Raw genomic sequence first — 16,193 nt, forward strand, 5'->3', positions numbered from 1 at the left:
CTTTATTTTCTGCACTATAAAAGGAAAAAGGATTAGAAGGATAATAGTTACATTTGGTATTAAGTAAAAATTCGGTATGCAGTGTATTAAGGGATGTGAAGTAAGAGAAATTGTGTATTGTCTAATGACAAAAACCTGATCAGCCTTGAGTAAGGGGCTCAGGAGGCAGTACTAGCATCTTAGGAGTGGAAGAGTCCTGTGGGATAAGTGAAAGCATGTCTTTGGTTTGATAACAATGAGTGCTATTAATTTTCTAAAAGTTGAGTTATTTTGTAATGTAGTTGGAAAACAAGGGAGAATGTGTAGTATGAAAAATACTGTTGAGTTAGCTGCTCTCTGTATTTCACAACTGATCAATATTCGGGCCAATATGGACTTAAAGGGCTGTGTTTTGAACACAGCTAGACGACAAATTACATATGAATGGTGAAGGAAATGTACTAATATTTTATTTATTCATATAATCTTTTCTTGGCATTGAGTTAACGTCTAAGAAGCAGGTTCCAGAGATGAGGATACTACCAGAATTTAAACTTAATGGAATTTAATCTCTAGCATGTCCTAATGCAGACAACTTGCAATTCCAGGGTTTATAAATCATACCAGGGTATTAAAGCACAGTAATCAGGTGTGTCAGTGGTAAATATGTGTGAAATAATGAAACATATGACTGCTCTGTTAAGTATTTGGTTCTTTATTGGGGTGCATTTATACCCTTTTATGATTAATAAGTTAGTATATATAGTTATCACAGTAATTATCTTCTCCAAAATGTTTCTAAAAATAATTATTGTGATCACTTCTGTTATTGCCCAGCGAGAGTTGGGGATAGGTTTTATTCAGTTAACACTGTATGTAATTAGGGTTTTTTTTATTTCTTCTTCAGTTGGCAGTTCTGCAAGTAGTAGTGCCACAAGGAGAGAGTCTCTATCTACTAGCTCTGACTTGTACAAAAGATCTAGTAGCAGCCTAGCACCCATAGGGCAACCATTTTACAATAGTCTGGGATTTTCCTCCTCTCCAAGTCCAATAGGCATGCCTCTGCCAAGCCAAACTCCAGGACATTCACTTACGCCACCGCCATCACTTTCATCACATGGATCCTCATCCAGTTTGCATTTAGGTAAAAAAAAAACCAAAACCCTTTTTATTTGTATGTATACATGTATGTGTGTTTGTGTGTGTGTTTATAATATATGTAAAATATTTAATGTTGGATAAAACATGCCAAATTGCTTTTGCTTTTAGATATTAGTCTTTTGAAAAAGTTCTCCTTTCATGAAAATTAAAAGTGAGGGTCTAATGTACAATAAGGTAAAGACCCCCCCCCATTGTTTCTTATGTTTCTTTTATGAAATATAATGGTGTGTTTTTTTTGTCTGTGCTTTTGATTTGTGTGTTTTAGAGCATCTGAAAAGTCAACTATTTAAACATAATAGTGAAAGAGAAATTTCACTCTCAAAAGATTTGCACACCATAAGAAAAACATTAGTTACATAGCTACTGAACTAGGTTAGTACACTGGTTTTTGCTTTGGTCTTTCAATGCCTGGCCATTTTACCAGAGAATTATTTCAGTGAATTTGAATTTAGTATATTTGTCACTTAAGGAAGCTTATGGGCTTAGGCCATATACTTCTCTTTTGGATATGTTAAAAATGTTTTAGGTTTGTTGTACCCCTGAAGTTGGAGCATTGAGAACTTTGTTTATATTTGTATATTAAAATTGTTCCCACCCCCAAATAATTAAATTGGTGGTTACCTTTTTTCCTTCCCCAGGAAGTATTTATCCATGCAGATAATACGTTTTGAAGGGCTTTGGACATCAGAGGCTGTGTATGAATCCCTATCTTGTCAAAGAAATTATTTTTTAAACTTTATTTTGAATTTTTATAATTCTAGTTATTCAGCTGAAACTGAGGGATTCTATTGACAGCTTTTACGTATTTGGAAAGATTTAAATCAGCTTGTGTTTTAAAAAGTAATGTTGCTACTGTAAGCAGATGTACTGTAAGTTAGTGATCATGTTTGACCACCCCCTCCAATTAACATGGGTATAGCTATTTAAAAAAAAAAAAACTTGTTCATACAATAAATGTCCATGTAACAAAGATATCTGTTGCACTGTTCATTTTGATTTACATTATTGCACACACAGTGGACTAGATTTCTTTTTTAAAGACTCTGGTCCTTCACCCCAAATTCTGGGCCTTTGCTCATTTGAGGATTTTGGGGGATACTGAACATATACAACCAATTAATGTATTCAGATGGAGTGCTAAGATCCACTTTGCAGCACTAGATGTGTAGATTTACCAGTCTTTAGCCTAATACTGTTCTTCATTTATCATCTATTCTTAGTCGCAGGAGCTGCTCAGCTCCTGATTTCTGTTATTACTGCTCAGGCATCCCCCCTTCATAAGACATGCCTATGAAATGGACACAAAAATTTGGAACATAATAAACCTTAGATTAGATCTATCATAATAGTTTTCTGTTTTATTGTTAAGATTTTGTCATGTCCTGTCATCTTTTCATAGGTAAGTTTCAAATCAGATTCTTGTTCAGCTCTTACTGCTGTGTTGTGCTTTAGTGCCTGTATAAATGGCAGTAAATAGGTTCTACATAGCTTGCTTAGAAATCGGATATAAGTGACTTTTTAGATGTCTCTGTGATTAAAGAGCAGTCTAGATATGTGCTTCTCTTTCTTTAGGTTGTAAAGAAACCAGCCTAATAGATGCTTAGGGAAGGAATTCTGGTCAATTGTGGGAAATAATCACCACTGGGCCAGCAGTTCTGCGTTGTAGACTAACATAGCTTCAGCTTGAAATATGCTGTTTTAATACACCTCTGATTGAAATTAGTAATTATCTGTGTTATTTTCTTTTTGTGACCCCCAATTTCCCGTAGCTTTAGTGGTAGTATGACTGGCAACATTGTTAGCAATGAATAGACCCATACCAGGTTGAAAATAACTTGAAGGATTTCATAAATGTTCTCTTTGCATACTATTCATGGAAATAATCTACTCTGCACCTCCCTATGAATGGATCATGATGCAAGACTTTCATGCTGTCCAATAAAAAAAGAAAAGTATTTTAATTATGTACCCATGAAGTGAATTTATTTATGAAGCAAGTCTCAAGGCTGATGGCATAAAAGACCTATGGAAATGGAATTTGCATATTTTTAAGTAATTTTACTGATCTCACATATCAAGAATATGAAATCATAAGATAGAGATAAGTTCTCTCAATTCTCATTAGAATTGGTTGGAATTCCAGGTTATTTTCCTGGGAGATTTTAAGATGTGAATGTTAGAACCATTACAGTTACATGTAAAGCTTGAGATCTGCATCCCCAAAGTATGTTCCTTTGTTAGTATTAGTTATTTGAGATTCACAGAATATGCCCAGTAGCAACATTCTCTGCTGTCTTCCAAAAAAAATTTTTTTTTCATTTTTTAAGATAGGCATGTAACCAACACATGTATTTTTAGCAGGATGACTAGTAATCACTTTTTGATTGAAGTGTAAGAATTTCAGTGCATAGTTCTGGGGTGTTGATTTTTTCATTAAAATCTAAAACACTTGTTCAAATTTGCAACTCTGTTGCTTATTCTAATAAAATTAGACGCATGAAAAAATTATTCTTCCATTTTTATTGTGTGATATCTGAGGTTCTATTTCTAAAACAATAACTACAGTATATCATATATTTTTAAATAATTTATTAACTCTAATCTCCTTAATTGACTTAAATGTCTTTAACAGTTGTTCCGTTTGAATCACAGTCAAAATAAGGTTCATACATTGCGTTTGTTTGATATGTCTTAATGTGTAATTGTTTTTTCTTCATCTTTTTTTCCCCTTTCCATTTATTTGATGAAGAAACTTTGTCCTATTGGTTTTCCCACACTCTTGACTTTGTTGATTGCTTCCCCATAGTGGTATTTAAAATGTTCCTATATCTCTTTCTTGTAAACTGGAATTTGATCTAGAGGCTTGGTCAGATAGTTTATGAGTTGGCTGGTTTATTTTGACAACATGGGGTTCTGTTACTTTTTGTTGTACCGTATCAGGAGACACGTGTCTGGTTGTCTCCATTGTGAGATGACCAGCCTGATCCACCTAATGGTTTTGGCAGCCTTTGATCGTCTTTTTTTTTCCAGAGGTTGCAAAATGGTGATGTGTTAATTGTGTCATTCTTTCTTCATTTATTATCTGGAACTTTTCTGTAAAGAATAACAACTATCCCTCATCCGTTACCCTGAAAGATAGTTCATGTAAGAGTCAGAAGAATGCATGATTCTTTCCTTTACTTTCAGAATAACTTTGATGCCCAGCAACCTTTAAAGGTGACTCGTGTTTTTATTCTCATTGTTATCTACATGAGAACATACCAATTATTGGGGATAATTGGTATGTTTCAGTTCATTGCAGTGTAAGACATCAATTTTATATCTATTTTTGATTCTAAAATTACACCTTCTTTGGCCCCTTGGAGCCCCTTTATATTGGTTTTCATGTTGACAACAACTTGGAGAGAGAATAATTTTGAGATTAGTTTTTACCCTGAAATGCAAAGAACAATATAAAATTCTGGGCTTCAGGTTCAATATTAAATATTGAGTTATTTTCTCATGTTGTATTAATCTATAGGAGGGGGGCAGTCTACCTACAGTTGTTTTATACATCATTGTCTAGGATAGAAGTCAACATCTTTTTTTTTTTTTTTTTTTGAGATACTTCACTCCTTATGAAGAACATTAACTATTTCTAGTATTGCCTTATTTTTCTACCTGGAGCTAGCCGGCTAGTTCTTTCCTTGTTTTCCTTCTTTTTCTTCTAATAAACTTTTAAAATACAGTGTTGATAATTTTTTTAACTCCAATCTTTATGCTCATAGTAATTTGATTGATGAGGAACTTATTAGGTATAAAGCAGTGTTCGTATTTTTGTTATGTAACTTAGGTTTTGACAAACTAATGGCTTCTTGCCCTGTACCTCTTCATTTTTGAACTGGCTATTTTTTCCTTAAGAAAAAAGGGTGCTAAAGTGTAACGTGGGCTTTGAACTCAGTAAAATGTATTTAAAGGGGACCATCGTCAGGGGCAGTGGCTCATGCCTGTAATCCCAGCACTTTGGGAGGCTGAGGCGGCAGGATCATGAGGTCAGGAGATAAAGACCATCCTGGCTAACACAGTGAAACCCCGTCTCTACTAAAAAAATACAAAAAAAGTAGCCAGGCATGGCAGCGTGCACCTGTAGTCCCAGCTGCTGGGGAGGCTGAGGCAGGAGAATGGCGTGAACCCAGGAGGCAGAGCTTGCAGTGAGCCGAGATGGCGCCACTGCACTCCAGCCTGGGCGACAGAGCAAGACTCCATCTCAGAAATAAATAAATAAAAATAAAAAAGAAAGGGGACTATCTAGTCTGAAGAATGTCATGTATTCAGCAAGTAAATGGCTGTGCTTTAGTTTGCTGTGGATAATAAAATTTCATAACCTGTCTTTTCTTCCAATTACAGAAAATTTTAGTAACAGGCAAGATATTGTAAATTTTTAGAATCATTCTGTTATAATTGCTGGCCTTTGGCAGACGTAGTCCTGTGCTTCTCTTATAATAAAATATTCAGAGAAGTAAAATTAGTAAGGGTCACCTGCCATTTTTCTGAGTTTCACATATAATCATTAATGAAAGCAGAAAACAGTATGAATTATTTGAAGCATTCACTGAAAATACTGTTATCCTTTATACAGTTCTCTGTAACTGAATAGCATTTGATAGTTTTTTTTTATTTATTTTTTTTTTTTTTTGAGACGGAGTCTCGCGCTGTCACCCAGGCTGGAGTGCAGTGGCCGGATCTCAGCTCACTGCAAGCTCCGCCTCCCAGGTTCACGCCATTCTCCTGCCTCAGCCTCCCGAGTAGCTGGGACTACAGGCGCCCGCCACCTCGCCCGGCTAGTTTTTTGTATTTTTTAGTAGAGACGGGGTTTCACCGTGTTAACCAGGATGGTCTCGATCTCCCGACCTCGTGATCCGCCCGTCTCGGCCTCCCAAAGTGCTGGGATTACAGGCTTGAGCCACCGCGCCCGGCCGATAGTTTTTTTTTTTAAAGCACCTTCATATTCATTATTTCATTTCATCCTAGTTGTTGGCATAGACTGTCAGAGTGGTTTGTTCATTAAAGATGAAGAAATTAAAGATCAATTGATTAAGAGACTTTCCCAAACTAGTAAATAACAGAATTAAGGCTAAGCATCCAATTCTGACTCCTGATACTATTCTTCCTTTTTCCATTATGTTATTCTATAGGGAACTGAACAATTTTATGAAGTATATAAATAATTCTAATTAGCCTCTCAGAATCTAATGATTACCTCATTATGATGGTATAAATTAAGCTTTTCTTTGGTTAAAGTATGTATAGGATTACCAGCTTTTTAGATTCCTTTCTCAGTTTAGTTATTCTTGAGATTTAGATAAAAATACTTGTCTAAGCACATGTTATATTTGTACTACTTCTTATTTGAAATAAGAATACTTGTTAATCTAAGGCAGGCAATTTAGGGACTGTGTATAGAGCAGAATTCTATAAGATTCTACTCTCAACAGAATCTTACAGGTTCTCGTGTTAATATAAATTGAAAAGCAGCTACAACCCTTTGGTAGACCTAGAAGTAATTTATTTGCTGATGAGTAGGAAATATGTTATGGAGAAATTATATTACTAGTTGTATGGAAGAATTTGTGATGTTTGGTTTTCTGTATAAAAATGTCTTCATCTTGGTTGTACTTCTTTTGGGTTACTAATTTTTTATTTATTATCCTTTAATAACATCAGTGACATTGTGGTTCTAACTTCTGAGAAAGTTTTCACCAGTTAATTTACTTAGTTAAGATAATCACAAACTTAAGACTAGAAAATACTTGATCTGATTCTGTGTTTTGGCATCAGAATCACTTGGGGCACTTGTTTAAAATGCCTAGTAGTAGACTTCACAAGGATGTGAACAGTTTGCAAATGTGCAGCAACAGTTTTTGCTCGTTACAATGCTTGTGGGGATTCCATTGGCATTAAATGCCTGGCAGCCAGATGTTATACTTTGCATAATCAGCACAAAAATAGTTCGTCCCACTGAAATTTTCAGTAGCCTCCACATGGAGACACTGACTTGAAGTAATTTGTAGTTACTCTTAATATTCTTTTAATCGGCCGGGCGTGGTGGCTCATGCCTATAATCCCAGCACTTTAGAAGGCCGAGGCGGGTGGGTCACAAGGTCAGGAGATCGAGACCATCCTGTGAATGGTGAAACCCCGTCTCTACTAAAAATACAAAAAATTAGCCAGGCGTGGTGGCTGGCGCCTGTAGTCCCAGCTACTTGGGAGGCTGAGGCAGGAGAATGGTGTGAACCCGGGAGGCGGAGCTTGCAGTGAGCCGAGATCACGCCATTGCACTCCAGCCTGGGCAACAGAGCGAGACTCCGTCTCAAAAAATCAAATAAAAAATTCTTTTAATCTACCAAGAATTCACCTGTAATTTACACCATTCCACCATGCTTATAATGCACCCTAAGGATCAAAAAGTATCCTTTAAAATACAGGCAGATATGCTTCATGAGAGATTTGCAGTGTTAGCCAAATAACATAAAAATGAAAGTAGCATATATCTCTTGGAATGGCATTGAAAAATTGTTTCTTATATGTAGAGAATATTTTCACTGGAGTTGTTTCGTTGCGATATACCTAGGAATGGATCCAGTGGAAGAAGGGCAAGATCTTTTACATTATAAACTATAAAATGCTGACGGAAGTTACAGATGACTTAAATAAATGGAAGGATATACCGTATTTTAGGTTGAAAGACTCCCTATTATAAAGATACCAGCTTTCTTCTAGTTGATCTAAACATTGAATGCTATCAATAAAAATTAGGTTTAAAAAAAAATGATAAGCTGATGCAAAAAATGAAAATGGAAAAGCAGAAGCAAAAGTAGTGAAGACAATTTTGAAAAGCAAAGTTAGAAAACTTAATACTGCCAGATACCAGAACTTAGAAGGCTTCAATAACTAAAACTGTTGGCACAAGGATAAATAAATAGAACAGCGGAACAGAGTAGTGCATCCAGAAATAGACCTACTCATTTAGATCCGTAATGACCAAGTTGCTACTGCAGCTTATATGAGAAGAATGGGTGTTTCAGTGACTTGGGCAGGAGTAGTTGAATATCCAAATGAGGGGGAATGAACTTTGACTTGTTTCACACCACACATACACATATGCACACAAACACACTTTATTCTCAAAGAAATTACATGACATATATTCATGAAGTTAGTAAGAGGCAGAGCCAAAATTTTGAGGCCACATTTATCTGGCTTACTCCAGATGTTGTACTGCTTCTCAAAGGATGCTTTTCTGTTTTTTTTGTTTTGTTTTGTTTTGTTTATTTTTGAGACAAAGTCTTGCTCTGTCCCCCAGGCTGGAGTGCAATGGTGTGATTTTGGCTCACTGCAACCTCTGCCTCCCGGGTTCATGCCATTCTCCTGCCTCAGCCTCACCAGTAGCTGGGACTACAGGTGCCTGCCACCACACCCGGCTACTTTTTTGTATTTTTTAGTAGAGACGGATCTCACCATGTTAGCCAGGATGGTCTCGATCTCCTGACCTCGTGAGCCACCGTGCCCAGCCCAGGATGCTTTTATTTCTAATACCTATCTGAATAAATTAAAAAGGACCATGTTTCCTATGTTTCACATCTATGTAAACTTTTTATAAAATTGTAGTAAAATATAATTTAACCTGTTATGACTTTGTGGAAAAAGTGAGTTCAAATGTCAGTGTATTGGCTTCTTTGTGGTTTTTCGCTTGCTAATAATTGATCTTTAATCCAAATTAAATGCTATTTTAAGGGTCTTATAAATATTTCATTACTAATTTTAAGTTAAAACTGATCAGATAAGAATCTTAGGTACAGTGGCTCATACCTATAGTCCCAGCATTTTGGGAGGCTGAGGCAGGGGGATTGCTTGAGCTCAGGAGTTTGAGACCAGCCTAATAAAATTACAAAAATTAGCTGGGTGTGGTGGCATGTGCCTGTAGTCCATGTCACTTGAGAAGCTGAAGTGGGAGGATCGCTTGAGCCCAGGAGATGGAGGTTGCAGTAAGCCAACGTTGTGCCACTGCATTCCAACCTGGGCAGGACAGATCGAGACCCTGTCTCAAAAAAAAAGAAAAAAAAAAAAAAAAGAATCTTATTTGTAATATTTAAAAATACTGTAAATAGGATATAAATAGCAAGTTTTTATTTTATTTCTAATTACTGAAAGTAATTGCTATTTTATCTTTTCTGTAGTTTTATTAGACTCCTTTTTAGAATTTTTATGTGATTAAAATTTTTACTTATTCAATATTGAATACCTATGTTCAATACAATATTGAAGCCAGCCTCTGCTTGACTAGGAGAAGAAACACCATCCTTATTCACTGTCATCGCGTTTGTAGCTTTGTGGTAAATACAGACAAAAACAGCAGTTACAGTATAATGATTTTAATGTTCTTGTCTTATTTCACTTTATTTAATAATTCTATAGAAACATAGTGATTTCATTGGAATTATTTTCCTTTATGGGTTTTTTGAACCAAAGTTAGCACACACTGGATTACAATAGAATTGTTTCTAGGTTTATTTTCTCCACTAGATTAGAAACAGTAAAGCCCAGGCCTTTTTCTACAACTAAAAATACTCAGATTTCACTGAATGTTTGGGTAATTGAATTCAAGCGGTTTTATTTGTTTTATTGATGAATTTATTATTGAGTAAGGACACTTCCTTTTTAAAAAATACTTGGTATCCTACATAGATTACTATATTAAAGCATTATTTGGCTGTTCTCAATCAGTGTTTTCTTTGTTCAGTGTGCCAGGATCATGCTCTTTAGAACATTGCACTATGAAAACAAAGTTTTGACAGTCAGTTGTGTGGAGTTTTTGTTTTGTGTGTGTGTGTGTGTTTGTTTTTTACCTTCCCAGTTCTTCAGCCTTCTTCCCACCACCACAATGACCCCATCAAGAGAGATAATAAATGTACCCATAATGTTTGTGTAGGATCAGAATTTATTCCAGTATTCATAACTTTTGAAGCAAGCTTTAGGATTGCATAAATCCTTAGTAATTATGGTTTAAGGAAAACAATCCCAGCTCCTATAATTTTTCTTCACTCCAATTAAAAAGGCAACTGGCCTTGAAATCTCAGCTGGAATATTTAAAAGAAAATTCAGATATGGCTTGCTCGTTTATTAACTTGTTACCAAATGTAACAAAGAAAAGAATTTAGGCCAAATCTGACAGGGTTATATGACATATTCCGGGAAAAACCAACAGGTTCCTATTAGGCTACTCGAACTCACCCCATTACTACTGTCTTTTGCGGGGTTAAGGGTAAGTTTTTAAAAATGTTCTCATGTCCATCAGTCACAAGAGAGGTGGTTTTCACTAAAGATAAAAAATGAGGCAATTTTTGAAACTATACAACATTACCCCCTTTTGATAGTGTAATGGAAATTGACAGGGTGGGTTATTGATTGAAATGATGTCATAACTAGTCTGAAGACTGTGTATGTTATGTTAACTAAGTATGTTATCACTTAGTCTGTTTAAATGCTCCTTGATGAATGAGGGAAGATTATTAAATACCTTCTATGGTGATAGTCTGCCCTTTATTTTTTTAAGTTTAACCAGTAGAGACTATAATAAAAGGTAAGATTTTTTTAAATTGCTTATAGAAAAGAATCACAAGCAATAGAAATGGAAACAACAGATTTTTATTTTATATTTTAGAGCACTTGGCTTGTCATTTGCATCTACTGTTTTGCATATTGTCATAAAATTAACAATTTTAAGGTAGTACGTTTGACATGTTTATATTTTTATATTAGCCTATTAAAACGATGTGGAAGATTATACTTTTATATATGCCTACTTTGTTTTTTTAAACTCATTGTAGTCTTAGTCTTTCCTCCAATAAAATTTTTTTGTCTTTATATGGCAAATGTGTAATTAATAATAAGTATTAAAATTTTATTCAGTGTATACCTCATGTAGCTTCAGTCATTTGGCAGACTTATGAATGGCATGTGAGAGTAAACATTTTCCAGGAAGCATAGCAGAGTATGACTGACAACTTTACATGAAATTTTTAGACATAATGGTAAACAAAAATTCAGCCTAATTATTAGCTGTGCTTTCTTGGATAAGTTATTTAGCTTCTCTAAGCTGTTGTCTCACAAGTAAAATGGCGGTATGTCTGCTTCATAGGCTGTTGGAAGAGGATAGCATTCTCATACAGCAGTGTTACAAATGATGTATCATAAAATAATAGTGCAACCACCTGCCAATTTCAGAAACATAAAAAACGATTTATACTTTAAATGTGATAGACACACAAAAAATTTTAAATTCTGAAGGGAAAAAAATGAAATTGCCCCATAGATTTGAGTCATTTATATATTAATCTGGAAATAAATGTTACCTATCTGTACCTTGTTTTATATTTTTATTTTAACATTCACTCTGTGTACATGAACTATATTAAATGTATATGACATTAAGTATTCCAGCTAGGCTGGGCACGGTAGCTCACACTTGTAATCCTAGCACGTTGGGAGGCCAAGACGGGTGGATTGCCTGAGCTCAGGAGTTCGATACCAGCCTGGGCAACATGATGAAACCCCGTCTCCACTAAAATACAAAACAATTACCCGGGCATGACAGCATGCGCCTGTGGTTGCAGCTATCTGGAGGCTGAGGCAGGAGAGTTGCTGGAACCCAGAGACAGAGGTTGCAGTGAGCCAACATCGTGCAACTGCACTCCAGCCTGAGTGGCAGAGCCATACTCCGTCTCTTTAAAAAAAAAATAAAAAAAATTCAAGCTAATATATGATTGATTTTGTTGAATTAAAGAAAACAAAGTGACATTTGTATTAGTTTCCTAGGACTGCTGTAACAAATGACTACAACTAGGTGGCTTCAAACAATAGAAATTTATTCAACTCAGTTCTAAAGACTGTACATCTGAAATCAAGATGTCAGCATGACCATGCTCCAAAGGATCTAGGGGACAACCCTTTCTGTCTCTTCCTAGGTTTTGGTGGTAGTTGCTGGCCATCTTCGATGTTCCTTGGCTTATAGATACGTCACTCCAGTATCAGTGTCCATCATCACATGGCATTCTCCCCATGCATCTCTAAATTTTCCATTTCTTACAAGGACACTAGTCAAAGACACTTTCCCCAAAGAACGTCACATTCACAGGTACAGGGGGTTAAAACTTGAATATGTATTTGGTGGGGGACTGTTGTCCCGTTTGCCGCCTGATTTCCCAAGTCTGAATCCAAAGTCTTAGCCAGTTAAGTAATGGGATAGAAGCTGGAAGAACTTTGAGCCATATAATAGAAAAAATTTTTGTCCTCAGTTGGATGGCTTACAACATTTATAAAAACTTGACTTTTTGGAGGCTACAACACAATACAGCATTTTACGCAAAATTTGCATATCACAGTATCCAACACAAAATCTTCAACAAATGGTAGCTACCTTTTAAAAAGTTATTGTATACACGACCATATTAATGTGCAGATAACAATGTGAGCTAGGCTCACAGATAGTTGCCTTTTTCTTTTTCAACAAAATAGTTAATTACTGTATGCCATGGACATTTAAGGACTAGCATGTAGTACCAACTGTGGGGATTTAGAAACATTTCAAGATCCCTGGGTGATTGGTGTGCATATTGAGAAGCACTGTTCCGTCTTCCCCCACTTTACTTTTAAGTTTTCCCACTAAAGCCAAGCAACATGCATATAGTTTTGAAAAGTAATCAGAAAATACTGAACTAAAAGTACTAAGTTGCCCTCTTTTTGGAGTAGAAGTAGCTAAATGCTATACAATACTCTGTCCTCATTTTAGACGTTCCCAGCTACTACTCCTGTATCTTTGATTCTTTGGCTACTGCAGCTATCATCTTTCCATTTATTGTGATTTCCAGAGCCTTGGCTTCTGAAATAAACTCTTACCTAGTAGCCTATGTGTAGTTGTATCCTTTTCAGGAACGCCCCCCCCCCTTATTTTAGACAGAGTCTTGCTCTGTTGCCCAAGCTAGAGTGCAGTGGTGTAGTCTCTGCTCACTGTAACCTTTGCCTCCTGGGTTCAAGCAATTCTCCTGTCTCAGCCTCTCAAGTAGCTGGGACTACAGGCGTACGCCACCACATCCAGCTAATTTATATATATATATATATATAGTGGAGACGGGGTTTCACCACGTTGGCCAGGCTGGTCTTGAACTCATAACCTCAAGTGATCCGCCCACCTCCGCCTCCCAAAGTGCTGGGATTACAGACCTGAGCCACCGCGTGGGGCATACTTATTTTCATTTTTATTTGCAATTAGTAGTTGAAAATCTGTTGTAAAATGAAACATTAAATTATTTTTATTCTAATTAATTAGTCCCCATACTCTTCTATCAGAATATCTTTCAGGTAGATTTTTTTTTTTTAATTTATCCAGAAGGAGTAATTATGTATGTTTTAAGTAAGGGTCAGGAATCTCTATTCTTAGAAGAATATACAGGCCTGATAGATTGAGTAGCTGTCTTTCCAATCCCAGAGGGTAGAAAACAATGAAAAATGAAGGCTAGATAGATTTAATTATTTTGTGGTTATTTCACTTACAGTCTCTCCCACTACCCCCTGCCCCGCAGAGGACCTGCCTTATCTCCACAGATTCTGCATCCTTGGTTAGGAGGCGGAACCTGTAGATACGGAGGTCTTGCCGTTCATATCCATAGGTGACATAGGGCCAAACTGCTGGAGTTCAGCTTCCACAGATTTTTGGTATTTTGTGTGCGTCCTGGAACCAATCCCCCATGCATACTGAAAGACAACTGTATTTTTTAATACTCTTTGACTTGTGATACTTAATAGGGAAGGATTCTAAAACAGACTTCTCAGAAATTATGAAAACCTGTAAAGTCATGTTATTTCTACTAATAAAATTGTGTTTGCCTTTATTTTTAACTTCTCATGAATGAACATGAAAGATGTAAATAGCACAGAAGATTGGCACACTGTCATGTGAGATAAGCTCTGGCCTAAGGGTCTTGGCTGACTAGCTGCATGTCCCATACCTTTTGGACCATTGGACCATAGTGACCTCATCTGTGAAATTATAGTACTGATCTACATGTCCTATATACACTCTTAGGCAGATAGTGATTAAACAGTCATGAATGGTAGTGGGGACTGAATGATGAAATGAAAAGACCTTATCTCTTTAATACTTTTGGTGAAGAAGATAACTGCTTTTAGACTACCAGCAGCAGAAGTATGAATATGATGATCTGTTTGTGTGTGTGTTTTTAACTATTTCTGGGATAATTTGAAACTAATGGGAAAATTGCAAAACTATACCCTTCACCCACGTTTTCCAGATGTTGCCACTTTTATCACATTGGCTGTATGATTCTCTCTCCCTGTCTTCTTCCCCTCATCCACAACACTATTTGGGCTTACTTTTGAAAGGAGGTTGCAGGTGGGCCGGCATGGTGGCTCACCTCTGTAATCTCAGCACTTTTGGAGGCCAAGGTGGGCGGATCACTTGAGGTCAGGAGTTTGAGACCAGTCTAGCCAACATGGTGAAACCCCGTCTCTACTAAAAAAATACAAAAATCAAGCCAGGCATGGTGGTGTGCACCTGTAATCCCAGCTACTCATGAGGCTGAGGCAGGAGAATCGCTTGAACCCAGGAAGCAGAGATTGCAGTGAGCCAAGATTGCGTCATTGCACTCCAGCCTGGGCAACAGAGTGATACCCTGTCTCAAAAAAAAAAGGAAGTTGCAGGCATGATGTCCCTTACTCAGAAATACATTAGTGTATGTTTGTTGACAGTAAGTATATGTTTTCATATAAAACCACAATTACTAAAGTCAGGAAATTAACACTGATAAACCACTAATCAAAGCAGCCAACTTTATTCAAACTTTGCTACTTACCTCACTGATTACCTTTATAAGAAAGAGAAAGGGAGATTGATTTGGGGGTCCATTGTCAAATTGAGGATCACAGATTACTTTCATCACTGCTCTTTTCTTGAACTATTTCTGTTTATGACCTTGACATTTTTAAAGGGTATAGGCCTGTTTTATAGAATGTCCCTCAATCTCCAGATATTTTAGATGACCTGCTTTCAATATTTAGATAACGAAATTTAAGATGTCTAATGTATGTTTTAAATTGGGTTTTACATACTTACTTATTTATAAGAGAAAAGATATGCTTCCCTGGGTGAAAGTGAATTAGTTTCTGGAGAATAATATTTTTTTTCTCTTTTCTTTTTTTGTTTGTTTGTTTTGCGGGGGGGCAGGTGGGGGTGGTTGTTTTGTTTTGTTTTTGAGACAAGGTCTCGCTTTGTTGTCCAGGCTGGAGTGCAGTGGCACAGTCTCATCTCACTGCAACCTCTGCCTCCCAGGCTCAAGTGATCCTCCCTGCCTCACCCTCCCCAAGTAGCTGGGACTACAGGCACACACCACCACTCCTGGCTAATTTTTGTATTTTTTGTAGAGATGGGGTTTTGCCATGTTGCCCAAGCTGGTCTCAAACTCCTGACCTCAAGCTATATGCCTGCCTCAGCCTCCCAAAAATGCTGGAATTATAGGCGTGAGCCACCAAATTTGTGAATTTCGTGCATGAGAAGGCCACTTAGTCTTGTAGAACTGAATGTCTAAGGTTTTTTAAAATTCAAGACAGTGTAGTATTAGATAGATATTGTGAACCATGTGCACAGGAGTTCTGTTGTTAGGAGCTGATAGAATTTAAATCAAAGAATACCTAGATACGGGAGAAATTCCTGTTGCTTATTGGCAGGATATTTGGAAGGTACCAAATAAAACCGGCTTCTTCATTTCCTGGGGTGAGTATGTGTTTTGAATTTGGTGTCGAAAATCTTTAATGCATTAAGGGTATGTTTGAGGTAATGATAAGAAATAGTAACGAGTAAGTGGGCGGGGGGTATGAACAGTTAGGGTACTACTAAGAAATTTGTGTGAAAAATAGGTTTGGAGTAATGACTTGAAAACTAGGTTGAAGATCTAAGAGCATATACTGTATCCGGATTCTGTAGGTTTTTTATCATAAAGTGA

General features: G+C 36.6%; 1 protein-coding gene across 39 annotated transcripts in view; it reads left to right on the forward strand.

Moving 5' to 3' along the window:
* PUM2 (pumilio RNA binding family member 2) overlaps positions 1 to 16,193 on the forward strand; it is a 106,319-nt gene that overhangs the window by 73,093 nt on the left and 17,033 nt on the right. For 21 of the 39 annotated variants that reach the window (XM_065527357.2, XM_065527351.2, XM_065527358.2 and 18 more), the window contains one exon: positions 887 to 1,123. The exons of 17 other annotated variants lie outside the window; for them this stretch is intronic. In XM_065527357.2, the coding sequence (XP_065383429.1) occupies positions 887 to 1,123 (237 nt within the window). Of the gene's footprint in view, positions 1 to 886; positions 1,124 to 1,405; positions 1,659 to 16,193 lie in introns of those variants that run through there. One more of the 39 variants, XM_074012279.1, reaches the window with a different exon arrangement.

This window comes from Macaca fascicularis, chromosome 13, assembly GCF_037993035.2.
Source record: "Macaca fascicularis isolate 582-1 chromosome 13, T2T-MFA8v1.1".
Taxonomy (NCBI): Eukaryota; Metazoa; Chordata; class Mammalia; order Primates; family Cercopithecidae; genus Macaca; species Macaca fascicularis.